Source organism: Drosophila albomicans, chromosome 2L (genome assembly GCF_009650485.2).
Source record: "Drosophila albomicans strain 15112-1751.03 chromosome 2L, ASM965048v2, whole genome shotgun sequence".
NCBI lineage: Eukaryota > Metazoa > Arthropoda > Insecta > Diptera > Drosophilidae > Drosophila > Drosophila albomicans.
In genome coordinates this window covers 13740015-13756071 of record NC_047628.2, presented here as the reverse complement: position 1 = coordinate 13756071, position 16057 = coordinate 13740015, and the positions used below count along the sequence as shown (strand labels likewise).

The 16057-nt window shown below is 38.0% G+C and overlaps 3 protein-coding genes across 3 annotated transcripts in view; 2 read left to right on the top strand and 1 right to left on the bottom strand.

Moving 5' to 3' along the window:
- The window catches only part of LOC117563429 (mucin-5AC), a 9109-nt gene extending 3818 nt beyond the window's left edge, over positions 1–5291 (bottom strand). The window contains exons 1-2 of the mRNA XM_052002857.1: positions 5132–5291; positions 1183–1437 (exon numbers count right to left, since the gene is read on the bottom strand). Of these exons, the coding sequence (XP_051858817.1) occupies positions 1183–1294 (112 nt within the window). The 5' untranslated portion in view covers positions 1295–1437; positions 5132–5291. The remainder of the gene's footprint in view (positions 1–1182; positions 1438–5131) is intronic.
- The window catches only part of LOC117564663 (trans-1,2-dihydrobenzene-1,2-diol dehydrogenase), a 24256-nt gene extending 8843 nt beyond the window's left edge, over positions 1–15413 (top strand). Inside the window, exons 2-6 of the mRNA XM_034243526.2 lie at positions 11773–12051; positions 12832–13364; positions 13434–15071; positions 15153–15253; positions 15316–15413. Coding sequence (XP_034099417.2) covers positions 11773–12051; positions 12832–13364; positions 13434–13841 — 1220 coding nt within the window. The 3' untranslated portion in view covers positions 13842–15071; positions 15153–15253; positions 15316–15413. The remainder of the gene's footprint in view (positions 1–11772; positions 12052–12831; positions 13365–13433; positions 15072–15152; positions 15254–15315) is intronic.
- LOC117564664 (nuclear protein 1-like) lies at positions 15358–16057 on the top strand. The gene has a single exon (XM_034243527.2). It carries the CDS (start codon positions 15434–15436, stop codon positions 15632–15634), a length of 201 nt encoding a protein of 66 aa, XP_034099418.1. The 5' UTR covers positions 15358–15433; the 3' UTR covers positions 15635–16057.

Sequence of the window (16057 nt, the reverse complement as noted above, 5' to 3'; positions counted from 1 at the left end):
CACAGTTGGTTGATCAGCTGCCAATGGCCAATAACAAACAGCGTGAGTTGATTGACTGATCAGCAGCGACTGATTTTTGGGAATTGGCAATGGGGTATGGGGAAGGTGACTGAGGCGTGGCACTGGCAGCTGGCCAAAAGTTATTAGCTGAAAGCAGTCAAGACGCTTTCCATTCGAAAAGCAGCTGAACGTGAACATATGCAACAGGAACTTATTGCTAATACTTCACAAGTCTTATCAGCCAGGGAGTTGCCGCAAAAATTCATTGTTTTTGGATGGAGGGCGTCTCCAGGAACAAAATAGAGTTTTACTTTCAATTTTTGTTTTTTCCTTATTGCAAACTCTTATTATGCTATGATCTAAATTAAAATGTGAACACATTTTTAATTAATTAGTTAAACCCAACATTTTTTATGTAAACATCGTGGTCATACAAATTATGTAAGATTTAATCTTTATAATTTAAAAACTTCCAATAAATTGCTTATAGCAAATCAAAATGAGTGCTAATGCTTCGATTTTTCACCCAAAATGTGAACCTAATAATCTTTTCACAATTTATTTTTTAAATATTGTTGAAATTATGAAATTAATAAAATTCCAATTGAAATTTTGAAAAGTTTAAAATTCATTTTGCTTAAAGTAAGTGCAAAAAAAGATATGATAACAACAGTGAAGTTAAAATTGTGAATTTCTTAATGGTTTCTTTTTCGTCATGAAAAATAATTATCATATTTAATTTGTTTTACTTTCCAGTCTTCCGCCTTCACTCTCCACTCTCCGCAGTGCAATCTCCTCAATTCAGTGGTTTCTCCAATTGTCCTTGCATAATTGCCCAGTAATAGTTTTCACTTTCATTTGCCGCACCACATTAAAATACCGCGCATGATTGCGTTAAAATTGTTTGCATCTCCTAATGTTGGCCATTAAAATAGCGCCTCTCTTCTCTCCCCACCCCACTCTCCTTAAGCCGCCGCTTATAGGTGAAGCAACTGATCAACTGGATCTCTTGTTGTGGTCTCTTTGTGTCAATTATATCGGCATTTGGTGCTGGCCACAAAATCAAAGTGCAAATCTTTCATATTTGCGGCATTGCAAGCAGTTCATTGCCACGCTGCCCCTTTCCTTCCCCCTTTTTCTCTCTCTCTCCACTCAGCTCTTTCGCTTATTGTCTTTGCTCACCTGCTGCTGTTGCTGTTGCTGTGGCTGTTACATTGGGCGTCACAATGGCCAAGACATTCACTTCATCCTGACGATTGGCAGTCTTCACGCTCGCTGTCGCCGTCGCCGTCATAGTTTGTGGCAAGACCTCGAACACATCATCAGGCAAGGCGCAACAATGGTGCACATGCCACAGCAGCATGCAACACAATATTGTGGCCAAATTGTTGGTTTTGTGCCGTTCGCTAATCATCGTGCAGCAACAATGCGGCTTATCTGTAAATGAAAATTTCGGAAATTTGAAATGTAAATTACGCCTTTAGCTGATTCCTGATTTCCCGATTGCCAAACAAAAGACTGAGGCAACGTAAGCTTGATTTGCACTCTCTTAAACAAGTCTTTAAACGCAATGTCTAAGTGAATAATTTCATGTTATTAACGTGACTTTTGCACATATCCTTGTGTTAAGCTGTATTTTGCAAAGTTGTTTCCTCGATTGTTTGTCAAGGCTATTGAATGATCTTACAGTAGTTGTGGTAAAGATTAAAATTCCTTGAAATTTATTGTCTATATCTTGTTTAAATATAACTATAGTTACAAGAGCAAGACGTAGCTTTTAGTTTTTGTATTAGATAACTCAACAAACTAGCATTTTGAATTAATTTTATTCTGATTAAAGTAAAAAAGTCAATATTCAGCCTCTCTACTGTTAAATTACTTATGAAAGTTCTTTTTATTGGCCTTATAAATACTAAATTACTTTTCTATAGGAATTTACATATTTAATAGTTTTATTATTAATAAAAATTTATAACCAACCAAACAGGACTGTTAAAAATAAGCTACTATCATAATTCCAAATAAACGATTATTGTGATAGTTTTAACTTAATATACATATTGGAATTTATATTGCTATGTATAAAGCTTTACGTTGCTGTAAAGTGAGAGACGAAAGATAAATAAAGAACTGGGAGAAAAAACGTAATGAAAGAGGCCAGGACAGGCACAAAGAAGACCGGCCTTTAACTGACAACTTAATTAAAAGCCATCTCAAGATGACTTCGAGTCTTGCTCTTGGATCTTGATCTTGGTCCGCCTTCAGTTTGCTTTTGGGTGGTCGCATTTCAAAGGGGCTTTTTTCTGGGACACATGTCCTTAGGGTTACGTCTGGGCCATCAACGGAATGAAATGGAAAGATCTCGGATCTCGGTTGCGTTGTCAACGTCGATCGTCGAATGAAAGTGAAACTTGTGCACAATGTTTCTGCTTTACTTTTTTTTTTGGAACATAAAAAGCAACAGCAACAAAAGCCAGAGTAACAAAATTTGCATTTATTTTGCAGCGGCTCCGCAGGTTGTCGTTGTTACTGTTGTTGTTTGTGTTGTTGTTGCTGCTGCACGGCGGCCAAGTTGGCGGCAATCGTAAAAATTAACTTGATTACTACACGCATAAATAAAGCCATTAAATGGCAAACATCTCTCTGCACGGCCGGGCAATTAAAATCAAATAAAATTTACCGACAACCAACGAATCGAAGCCACCGTAGAAGCTTCGTTATATCGACAGAAGCGTGTCGATAACAAAAAGCGATAGGCACAAAAGAGAATTATCGAACGTAAAGGAAAGAAGCGGCCTCTCTCCTATTTACAATTACTTCTATAAAGTAGGCCTTTTTTATTAACTTGTTATTCAATTTGTATGATCTCGTTACCATTTGTTTTACATAATGCATTTAATTATGCATAAATTGCGTTATTTAATTATGAATTTTATTATGTTTTTTCATGAATGAGCTTTCAGCTGGTCGCGTTAAACGAGTTTCTGCCGACAGTGCAGGAAGTGTTGTGCGCTAATGTTTTATGATTAGTAATTGCTCTTATTGTTTACTTTTTAGATGATCTAACTAATAAGTATGTTAATAGGTAAACTATGCATGTAACTTTGCGCTCTACAAGCGATCGATAACAGGGCAGTAGAAATATGTAAGGGAATGTTGCGCTGTAATTTAAATAACATCACATAACATCAAAATAACCAGCAGAAATTGTGCATTAACATGCATGAGGCGTTAAAATATTCTTTGTACATTGCCTTTGCTCTGCAGCTCTGTTAACTTGAACAGCTGAGTTATATAGCAGCCAGCTTACAATTAGCAATTCGTGAATTATGCGCGTTGAATATAAATAGTTGAAATTTATGAACCTGTAGCTAAGAAAGTAAGTTGGAAGGCAAAAGTATCAAGATGTGCTTTTAATAATTAACATTTAATTGACACATTTACGCCTAGTGTGTTGGCGCTCCGACATAAGCATAAATGTAAACATGATTAGTGTTCGTTTTGCTGTTTTATATGGGCAATATTTTCATGAGCATTCAATGTACTCGTTACTCAAATACTTTCGATACTTGAAGCCTATCGGCAAGTTAATCTTGAGATGCTTAAAAGCATCGCATTACATTGGCATCGTCATCGTCGTCTAGGCAAATAAATGGCCCAACCCAATGCAGCGGCTGTTAAGTGAACGCTTAAGCCAATGAGGCGGCTGTGAATGCATTCGAGATCGAAATAGAAAAAAAAAAACAAAAACAAACAGACCAATAAACATACAAACAAGCGCAACCAACAGCAATACCATCAACAACAACAAGACTAAGTGACAAGCTAAAACCGAAAGATTCATTCAAGTGTGCGACACTTTTTATGCGTGAAATAAAAAGCGACGACAACAACAAGCTGGGATGCCAACATGGCAGCGTATTAGCAAAGACAAATACTAATTGCAGCCAAAGCAGCAGCAACATTTGCTGCAACTTGCAGCAGTTTTAGTTGTTTTTTGCTGCCCGGCAGTTAATTTCATTTAAAGAATGTCATCTTCACTTTAAGTGAAAGATAAATACACACACACACACACTATGACAACAACAGCAGCAAGGCAAACGCAAACACACACACACTCAAAGTAAATCAACAGTTGTGAGTGTTTGGCATTGTCTCCTTTTCCTTCAACTTCAACTTCATCTCGAACAGTTGGCGCTTTGCTGCTGCCAGCGCTGCGTATGAGTGATGTTTGTATTTTGTTGTTGTTGTTGTTGCTGCCGCTTCTGCTGCAGCTGTGTTGTTAGCTTACGAGGAGCGTCTTAATTCTTTGCGCAAATAGCGTTTCTGCACATTCGATTTCGCTGAGATTGCAACAACATTCGCAGCAGCGAAAACAGTAAACAACAAAACACGCACAACAATCGCCAGCTGCATTTGTTTTTGTATGTGTGTGTGTGTGTGTGTGTGTGACTACAATCGACAGCATCAATTATCGATAAGCTTCTTTGATTACCAGCTCTGAAAGCTACGAAACCTTCCTGAACAGCCAGCTTTTGAGAGTGTGCAGAAACTAATGAAAATAGAATAGAATATTTTGCAGTAAAATATTTTATGAAAATTTCCACGTGATATTGAAATTTCAATCTAAAATTAAATTCACTACCAAACCTAAAATCGTGCAGACTAATGTTTTTTTTTTATATATATATATGTATACTATTTTGTCAGAGATTTATTCAACCTATTTAACAAAATTAAATTGAAAGTCTTAAATGTATAGAATGTTCAAGTTTCATTTTAATCTTTTATTTGAAATAATTTTTGGAAAATTTAAATAATACATCCAAATTACTTTTTAATATAAAAATTAAACATTCATTTTGATTTGGTCTGAACAAAAAAATAATTCCATATAAGCTTTATAGAATTTTCAGCGCGTCTAATAATTTTGCATTTTTAAAGTAGAATAACTACTTTTACTTTGGGAATTTAAATTTGTATATTTTATTTAAAATTCCACAATATCCTTACTACATACGTTTTCTTCTTTACAGCAACTTAACCCAATACAACTTTGCTTTATTTTCCATTGTTTACATGAAATTATTCCTTGATCTTGCATCATCTTTAGCATACATAAAATACCTACCATTCAACGCAGGCACTTTGGAAGCGAGTATAAACTCAAATTTGCAGTTTGCAATTTGTTAAACGTTGGAATTATCCTTGAATTTGTTTTTTGTTTGCTAAACACGTTGTTGAACACTTTGTATTGTTTAACATTAATATTTGGCAGTCATTTCTTGATTAACTTGGCTGCTATTGTAATTGCACTATGTTTTCTGGGGGGCTTTGACAGCGGCTTTTAATTTGGCCCATTCGCATACGCAAATTCAATTTCGATGCGAATTGCAATGCCAAACATTTCATTTCATTTCATTCAGTATAGTAAATTTCACTTTTAAAGCGGTGACGACGAGTCACACTTTGGGCCCGGGACCGAGAAGACTCGAATCAGTCATTCGCACCGTTTTCTGTGTGTTCGAGAGGAGCAGGAAACTCGATTGTTGTCGAAGTCGATGTCGATAGCGTTGCTGTCGTTGCGGTTTTGCTGCGTTGCATCCGTTTCAAAACGCGTCCGTTTGTTAACTGATTTCGCGTTGTGTTGGCCAAAACTCTAATTCGAAAACAGTTGTAAGAAGCGGCGTCGACGACGACGACGACGACGCTGCAAACGTCGCTGCCAGTACAACGAACCAGACAAGTGGCCAGACTGCCACCAGACCACGAAATACTCTGCCCTCTCTTGGCTCCCCGCTTCACGAAAAACAACAAAAAAAAATCTCCAGGCGAGACTGCGCAATTGGCAGCTGCACTTGTCGCTGCCTCAGTCGTCGTCAACGGCGCTGCCAACGCTGACGCTTGGCGCTGCCACTTGCTGTTGACCACAGCGAATCAATAAACATGCGTCAGCGTCTCTGTTGCCGTCGCTGTCGACGTTGACGTCGCTGTTAGCCGGCAAAGTTGTCGTCTTTTCGCTTTTGTTGCTACCTTTGGCTTTAGCTTTAGCTTCAGCTTCGTCTTCAGCTTCAACTTCGGCTGTGGCTTTGATTTTGGCTCTGTTGCTGACTTTGGCATTGCCTGTTTTTTTTTTTTTTTTTGCCGAGTTGTTTCTCAACTCCTGCTCTCTTCTCTTCTGCTTTGTGCCGCCCGCAAACAGACTCACTTTTCACTGCAACTGCAACTGCAACATGTTACTGACTAACTGACTGACTGACTGACTGCCTGAATGACTGACTAACTGATTGACTGGCCAACTTGACCATGAAGTTGTTTCCAACTCGGATTATCAAATACAACAAACCGGAGATGGTATATCGCATCGTACAAACCTGGTTAATAAAGTTAGGTATATATTTTAGTAACTTACTTATTACTATATTTATTATTACAAAATTATGATATATTATAAAATATTTGTCGGAATTCCTATAAATGTTAGTTTTATCAAATCTGGTTTTTCATTTTTCATAATCGTGGAATTAAGATAATTATTATGGTTTACTTCATGAATATTTAAACAATTCTGTCATTGTAAATCTGACTTTAATTAAAAACTTATTGCATTGAGTTGTAACAGTTATCCTTAGTAGTAGAATAAGTTTTAATTCATTTATTGAAATGTATAAGAAATGTTAAGATTATTTTTCGATATTGCAAAATAGAACAAAATAATAAAAAACTAAAACCAATAATTAATTTGAATTGATATTGGAATTTATATTTATTACAAGTTTTATATAGTTTAAATTTTTTTCACCTTATTTGTATTTTATAGTTTGTTTTATAAAATTGTTAGCAGAAGTAAACTAAATTTGACATGACATTTGAATTCATTCTTATTAAAACTTATATGTTTTGTTTTCTCTTTTTTTAGTCTAAAGTATTTATTATTTTATTGATGCTTGTTTCATAAAATTGCTAATAGTAAAAGTACTTTAAAAACTAAACTAATATGTATCAATATTGTTATTAATACATATAAAATAAAGTATGATTTTATGAGCTTGAACAAAAAAAACATTGTCAACATTGTGTTCTACATTGATTGAGTGATGCGAGTTTCAGTTGCTATTGCGTGTGTCATTGATGATTTGCTATCTGGGCGGTCAACGCTTGATCAACTTTCGCTTTTGTTGCACAGCCAACAACAATGACAACAACAGCAGCAATTGGCATGTTTTGTGTGTTGCATAAAGCGAGAAAAAATGGGGATCTCTTGGCGTTTGACTGAGAAAACATTTCTTTGGCACTGAAATTGAAAAATATGTTAAAAGCTTAGGCAGTCAGCAGCAGCAGCAACAACAACAACAACAAGAAAAGTAGCAGCAGTCAAGTGACAACAACAACAACAACAACAACGGCAACACTTGAGAGTCAGTGTGACAGACGAGTCATGATGCCAATGCCAGGGTTGTGACTATTGTTGATTTGTTGTCGTCGACGTTGTTGTTGTTGTTGGTGTTGTCGTTGGTGTTGTTGCTGTTGGGCGTGTGCGTATTTGCAAAAGAGTTTTGTGGCCGCTGAGACATGCATAAAACTTGTAAAGCCATTAAAAGCGCTTACAGTGCCAACAGCAACAACTACAACAACAGCGGACAAAACAATCAAACAATATTGTTGTTAGTTCCCCATTTGATATTGCTGCTGTTGTTATTGTTTATTGTTGCTGTTGTTGTTGCGAGTGCGCGGCTCATTAGCTTGATGTGTTAATTAAAGCGAATGCTGCAAAAAATTTCGAATAACTACAACAACAACAACAAAATGACTGCAAAAGTCGCTGCCAAAAACAAAAGACTTAGGCAACGAACTTGCCACAATGACTTTCACAAAAGAATGCAAAGCTGTCGCGTTAAATATGACATTGACTGACTAACTGACTGAGTGATTGACTGGCTGAGTGAGTGACACGCCCACAGCAACGCCCTCCTCCGTCGCTCTCTATGAATCTTTAATGTTCCCTTTTCCCTTTCTCTGTCTATAACTTTTTTTTTTTGCTATATATCTTTGTTCTATATCAACATCTTTATTTTTCTTTCCCTCTCGGCGGTCTTTAACGATTATTAGCTCGAATATTTTTCATCTTCATCTTTCTCCTTTTTTTATTGCAACTCTTTTCCTCTCGCTCTCGATCATCGCGTTTGTTGCGTTTGTCGGCTTTTGTCTTTGTTGTAGTATGACAAATAAATTTCTGCTGCTGGCAACTTGCAACTTGGTCACTTGGCTTAAGTTTTGCTTGCAACTCTGCTTGCACTGTGGCGCCCCTCTCTAATTAGCGCTTGCGTGTTGCATGTTGCCTGTTGCCCGTTGGTTGGTGCCTGTTGCACGGTCCATGCTCCATGCTCCATGCTCCATCCTGCCGCGCGTATATATGTAAATCGTATCAATAAATTTATTGATTTCAACTGTTGCCGCTGCGCTGACTTGTTGAATATTTAGCCAAAGCGATTTATGCGTCGAGCATGCAAATTTGTTGTTGCTTTAATGAACATGTCGCCATCATGTGGAAAGAGTCATCACCACACGCACCGCACTCCCCTCCTCCCCCTGCATACTCCTCGCTTCGCACTCAATTTCTTATTAGGCAGCCAAAAACCTTTCACTTGTCTCTAGCAACAATTTCACCCTACAAAATATATATTTTGTTAGTAGCATATTTCCGGGCAGCCAAAGAACACTTTCAAAGCGACCAATTGACTTGCATTTGGGTTAGGGACAGTTTCGGCCACCTGTGTTGCATCTTTAAGCAGGCGAAAATGGCGAACAACAGAGTGAAATGTTGTCGTTGTCGTTGTTGTCGCTGTTGTCGTCGCCCCTGGTGCATGGCTAATTAGATAAACAAATTTGCTGGCGACGCAACGAAACGAACGCTACATTGTTGCACGCATTCGAAATTCGAATTATTGAAAAGTGAAAAAGCAACAGCAATAACAACAACTACAGCAATATTGCTTACAGTTTCTAAAAGAAAGTGAAAAGGCAAACGCACGCTCACAGAACGCACAGTGCGAACGTCAAGCGTAAAGCGTAAAGTGCGCCGCCTAATGGCCGTCAACGTGCAACGCTTGCCGCTTGCCGCTAGCTGCTTGCAACGTACAGCTCACAACGTACAGCGCCTTAGTTGGCCAGGACCAGACGCAGATCAATCCCAGAAAGAGCTGGACGCGTGTCACGACTCTCGACACTTTAAAGCCATTAATCATAAAGCAAATACATTTATGAAAGCAGAGTCAAAAGTCTTTTAGAGATTGATTAATCAAATAAATATTAAGAAATATTCATAACGGTCCCAGAAAGAGTTCCTTTATTTATTTCTTAAAACTCTATTGGGTAATTATTATGATTTGTTTGATCTCTTTACTCTCTCTTTATTTTCGTTTTTCGTATTTTTCAAAAATTCAAATTTTAAACACATTGTTTATTCAACTAACGCAAAAAAATGTTTTGTCAAGTTTTAAGTGTAACTAATGTTTAATTTTAATTTAAAATACTCTATTGAAATTAATAGTATTAGTTTATTTCAAAAGGATTTATAACTTTAATATTTCATTTGATTAACAAAAATTTTCAACCAATTACTTATCTTATTAGCATTTAGTCTTATGCTTATTAATAATGATATTAATAGTTGATATTGAATAGTATTCACTTCTATGAATATAGAAACTTATGTGAGATTTAGAGTTCAGATGATGTACTTATCTTCAAAACTAATAAAGAATACTTTTTATATACGTATACTTACATCAAAATTATAATATGAAATATTAAACAAATTCTTCAGTTAGTAAAAATGAATTTACAATGGAAGCTAAGTTTCCTTAGTCACATTCATACGTAACATAGAACATAGAAATTCTCGGAAATTTTTCTTTTGGGTATTAAAATGTTGAATCAATTTCCAAGATTTAAATGTCGTTTAGTTACTATCTTATGTCTGTGGCATTTTGCAATATGGTTGGAGATGGACACGAGCTCATCTCTGACAATCACTGCTAAATGCCACTGATCTGCAGCTAAAGACTGAGAGCCAAAGACAGAGACTGAGACAGAGATAGAAACAGCAATTGAAGCAGTGTGAGAGACAGAGACTGAAACATGGACAGAGCCACAGTCATTCACAAGTTGTGATGCTAAACAAATATGACTAATTATGGAGGAACTGAGACTGCGACTGCGACTGGAACTGGAACTGAGACAGAGACAGAGACTGTGAGTGCGAGTGCAACTACGACTGGATACTCAAGAGGTTGGAGACTGGGAGTCGACACTAAACAGTGCCACATAATGCGATCGTCGTCTTCGTTTCGACGTAAATGGGCAGAGACCGAAGAGACCGAAACAGAGGCAACAACTTGGTAGTTGTAACCAGTTGGGCATAAAAGCAGCCAACAAACACCCGCAATTTCGCCAATTCGTGGAAAAAAAGCAAAACAAATAAAATACAAATACAGATGTGGAAATACAAATGAAAATAAAAATACAAAATACAATTGCAGTTAGCAATTTCAATGAATGAAATGCCCCAATTGTGTTTCGTGTCATGCCAAGACCGAGACTGCAAGAATTTTATGCAGATCGTTAGATGAATCGTCTTGTAGAATGCTTCTTGCATTGAGTCTGGTGTACGCGCCCTCTTAGCGCAACGCGTAATTTCCCTAACGCCTACTTTTCTCGAACATGTGCAAGAATTTTATGCAGATCGTTAGATGAATCGTCTTGTAGAATGCTTCTTGCATTGAGTCTGGTGTACGCGCCCTCTTAGCGCAACGCGTAATTTCCCTAACGCCTACTTTTCTCGAACATGTGCAAGAATTTTATGCAGATCGTTAGATGAATCGTCTTGTAGAATGCTTCTTGCATTGAGTCTGGTGTACGCGCCCTCTTAGCGCAACGCGTAATTTCCCTAACGCCTACTTTTCTCGAACATGTGCAATTTTGTGTATCATTTGTCATTTGTTTTGTGAGTGCTGTACGAGAAAGTTGATTTTTCCTACGCGTCTTTTATAAAACAATCAGAGGTAAGTTGTTAATATTATTAAACTACTATTCTAATCTGATTTACATTAAAAAATATATTTGTATTTGTATTTATATTTACAGTTTTGAGGACCACGAAAGAGCTACGTTGGATGATAAAAATAGAAACTACAAGGCATTGTTCAGGGCGAAGAATATTGAAAACGGCGAAATAAATTAATTTTTTCTTTTAGCTATTATATTATTTAGTTATAAGTAAAACTGTTTAGATAATATTATATATAAATTTAAGTACTCATTGTATTAGTTTTAATAAATTTAATTTCAAGTATAATAAACATTTTATTTACTGCATATATTTTTGAGCGTATTTTTATTTGCATATTCCGAACTACGCACTAGAATCTAAGCACAGATTTTCGGCAAGAGCTGCACCGCATATTTTCTACAAGAAACGTCGAGTACAAATTCCGCCAGCGCAGCCGAGGGAAATTTAAATTTCCCTTTGGCAAGAATTTATACTCGACGAGTCTTGTAGATAATCAGTTCCGCATATACGGCAAAACGAAGTGAGTAAGTCTTTTCGCATCTTGTGTCTACACATGACGGGACTGGAAGAAAACTTGTATATTGTCTACGAATAAAACACAATCGGGGCGTTTTACGCGCAGTTTTCACTGCCCCGCTAATCTGACTGCCTTCCTCCTCCTCATCTTCAACTCTCTCTCTCTCTCTCTTCTACTGCTGCAGGTTTAGGGGCTTCAAAGGGGCGTGGCAACCTGCTGCTCCAGCAGCGCGTCGGCAAACTCTTTGAACCGCTCCAGCCAAAGACTCTGCGCTGGGGCATTGCGCCAGTCACGTTGATGGCCGAGGATTTTGTGAACGCCTTGAGTGTCCTGCCACCACGTGAGCACAGGATCACGGCCTGTGTGGATGCGTATCGATCGCAGAGCCTGGAATTTGGCGATCGCCATCGGGTGCCGAATGTCTTCACCAGCTTCGAGCAACTTGCCAAGTGTCCAGATGTGGGTGAGTATTAACTAAATCATGTAATTTAAATTTAAAACACAACCAATGATCACAGCTATAAAGTTGAAGATAGAAATTATAAACTAAAATGAGATATAAATTTATAATTATAAATGAACAAGTAGGAAAGCTACAGTCGAGAGTGTATACCACAAAAATACTGAAAATATACTAGATTTTATGTTTGGTATATTAATATAGTAATTCACTCTAAATATACCATAGAGTGCAAAACATACCAGATTGTTAATCAAAGTAACGTTTAGGTGTTTAAGAAGTCACAAATAAATAAGAAAGAAAGCTAGTGTCGAAAGTGCTCGACTGTGAGATACCCGCTACCCATAAAGGCAAAACAATGCGTTTTTATTCTCAATATACCTAAATAATATACCATAAAAAAACCTTTAAAAATATGTCAAGTGGTATATTTGGTATATTGATATGGGACTACATTCAATATATACTATAGAGTGCAAAATATATCAGATTATCCGTCAGAGCAACCCCTAGTCGCGTTGTCCCGTAGACCCGTAGCAAGATTGTAGCTTTTACATGGAAATATTGTAATATATAATTCTTATATGTTTTACTCATGTATATAAAAAGCAAAGAATTACAATTGTTTAATTAACTTTAATAGACAATTTTCAAATACATAATAATAATATTACCAAATCTAATGTACCTTTTCTGTTGCTCTGGTCACATTTAATTAAAATGTAATCTCGGCTTTCTAGATTCCATTTTAAAATGATTTGTATCCTCCCTGTTCCTTTGCAGATGCTGTCTACATATCGCCATCGAATGGCATGCACTGCGAGCTCTGCCACCTGATGCTCAACCATGACAAGCACGTGCTCTGCGAGCAACCCTTGGCCATGACTGAGCAGCAGGTGATGGGGCTGATGGACAAGGCGCAGGCACGTGGTCTCTTCCTCATGGAGGGCATCTGGTCGCGTTGCACGCCCGCCTATCGCATGCTGCGCGATCACCTGAAGCGTGATCAGCTGGGTAGAGTCTATCATGTGGATTGCAGCTTGGGCTGGCCTATATCCAAGGATCTGGTGGACTATACGGGCTATGCGGGCGTCACAAGGGACTTGGCTCCATATGCTTTGCAGTTTGCGCTTTGGGTTTATCGAGCGGTGCCGCAGTCGATTCGGGTGAGGGGCAAACTCAATCGACAGGGCGTCGATGTGGCCAACACCATTGATGTGTACTTTAGCGACAATCGAACCGCGCGTTTAACACTCAGCACACAGGACACGTTGAGCAACGAGGTTCAAATATTTGGCGAGAGGGGCAATGCCAGGGTAAGTCTTCAAGCAAAAAAGTTAGTTTTACTCTTGCGAAGCTTACGACTCCTTCTTCTCTTTTGTCAGTTGAATAATCTTTGGTGTCCCGATCTCTTGGTGTTGCAAAATGTGGACTATTCGTTTACCCTACCGCAGTCAAAAGAACCAACCACTTACCACAATCGCATTGGACTCTGCTACGAGGCGCAGGAAGTGCGCAATTGCATCCTGGCGGGACGTACTCAAAGCTGCCTCTTTAGCCACAATGAGAGCCGCTTGCTGTCCAACCTAACCAATCAAGTACATGATATGCTGGGAGAGCAATGGGAAAAAGTGTTGGCACTGAGAGATCAACAAAAACAGCAACAAAAAGTGCAACAACAGAAACTGAAAGAACTACAGAAACAAAAAGAAAAAAAGCAAATAGAGCAACAACAAAAAAAGCAAAAGCAATTGCTACAACAAGAAATGCAGCAACAAGTTCAGAACAATTGAAACTCTGCGGAGTAGATAACGAGGCGTGTGTTCCAGCTTAGCACAGACTGCAACCAGCTGCTAATGGCTGTCAAAGCGTTCACAACAACCCCAGCGTAGACTTCAACCAGTCTGCAGCTTTTTTTAAGTAGCCGTTAAGTACGAGAGGCTGATACGCAGCTCACAACAACTCCCAACACAACTCTACCTGCTTATCTTGCAAAGCTTCTTGAACAATCTATTGCGTTGTGGCTGCGAAATCATGCGGAGCACATCGAACCTTTGAGAAAGACCAAAAAAAAACTGGTCAGTGACTAATACGTGAGGCGGTTTCCAAAGCAAACTACAATAGCAATTTTGTTGAGACGTATACATAAACAATGATAAGAGCGAACAAAAAAAGCTTATCACCGGCATGGCGAGTAAACAAAGATGCATTTATATAAACAAATGGGCAAACAATTAAATTAAGAGCTTTTCCGTTAGAGCGCGAAGGGAAAACTAGGTCGACGGGCAGGGACAGAAAATCGAACGAACAGGCGATATATATAATACATACAATGTATACATATATAGATAAACATAAATGTATGTATGTGTGATATTTACATATGTACATACATAGTTATGTGCGCCTAATCACGTCGCCTGCTTTGTTTTGGTTTAGTAGTTTGCCATTTGAGCATTAACGGAAAATTTGTGGCAATGAGCCGGGCAGTGACATGGAAATGCAACATGTGTGTTTTGCCTACCTACTTGTCTAGCTGGTGATGCAATTCGAAATGCAGTCCCAGGGACAACTGCAATGCGACCCAAGTCAAGGGTTGCTAACGTGGCCTTTTACGTAAGAAGAACAAGAGCATGCTTGCAGTGTTTTAAAAACGTGTGTATTATGAAAGCAAAATTTAAATTGTCGAGGCAAAAATATGTTTGACGTTGTCATTGCGTTTTTTTTTTTGTATTTTTGTTTTTGTTTTTTTGGTTTTTTGTTTACCGCGCATTTTGTAAACACAACACAAATAAATTGCGCAGCAAAATTTTGCTGAAAGTTTCGCTCTCTCTCTAAAGAACTTCAAGTGAGAGAGAGTTTTGGGGCAATGACAATTTACAACCCAGTAGTGAATGACAATTCGAAAATTCTAGAGCTCTCAGCAAGCATTGCAAAAGTGTCATTGGATACGACGGGAAGCAAAAATAATTTGTGGGAGAAGCTTATAATCTGAAAGCAGCAAGCACAAAATTCTAATTAAGGTAAAAATTTGTGTAACATAAAACACAATTATAAAACATAATTATAAAACATTTTGTATAGCTACAGCAAATTGTCCACAGGGTCTCCAGTTTTGGGAGAGCAACGAGTCTGAGAGAGAGTGCCGGTCTGCCGCCGCTCTTGCTGTTACAAACAACAACAAAACGTCAGCAAAAAGCTCGTGGTGTGTATAAAAGCAGGTGTCAGTTGCGCACATAAAGTTCAATTTCCATTCGTGTTTTGCAGCGAGAGGACTTCGAAGAAAACACAGCACATACCCAGAACAACAACTACAACGCAAAAAAAAGAAAAAAGACAAATACTCATTTAATTGCAATAAGAAAGATCTCAAAAGAAAGCAAACATGTCTGAGGCACACTTTGATGAGTACGAGCACTACAACTTTGACCATGGCAAGCACATCTTTTCAAGCCACAGCGGCAAGCAGCGCTCCAAGAAGGAGGCCACCGAGCACACCAATCACTTCGACCCCTCTGGCCACTCTAGAAAACTATTGACCAAGCTCATGAACACCAACAACAACAAGAAGACTGTGAAAAACTGATGTACAAGTCACGCCAAAGCGCAGTCGACACAACAACACACACACAAAAAACTTGAGCAGAAGAGTGCAAAACAAAAAAAAAAATACATAAAAAGGCGAATATTGAAGTTTGAAAAATCAAAGCAAATCAAAGAAAGGTAGCCCAAAAGAAAGAAGAAAGAAGAGGTGAACAGAGGAGAGACTGCTGGGCCAGCGGCGGCAGCTGGCACTGTCGGCTCTCGCTGGAAAACTAAAAAGAAAAGGAAAAGAAAAGAACACGCTGGAATTACTTATTGCATAGTTCTAGTTTATAAACAAATTTTTTCCTAAACTTAATACACTTACCATACAGACTTATAATTATAATTTTAAGCTTAGTGCGATTCAAATTATGAAGTTTGCTTTAGGTCTAACTTATAAAATAAAAAGAAAAACACAAACTAA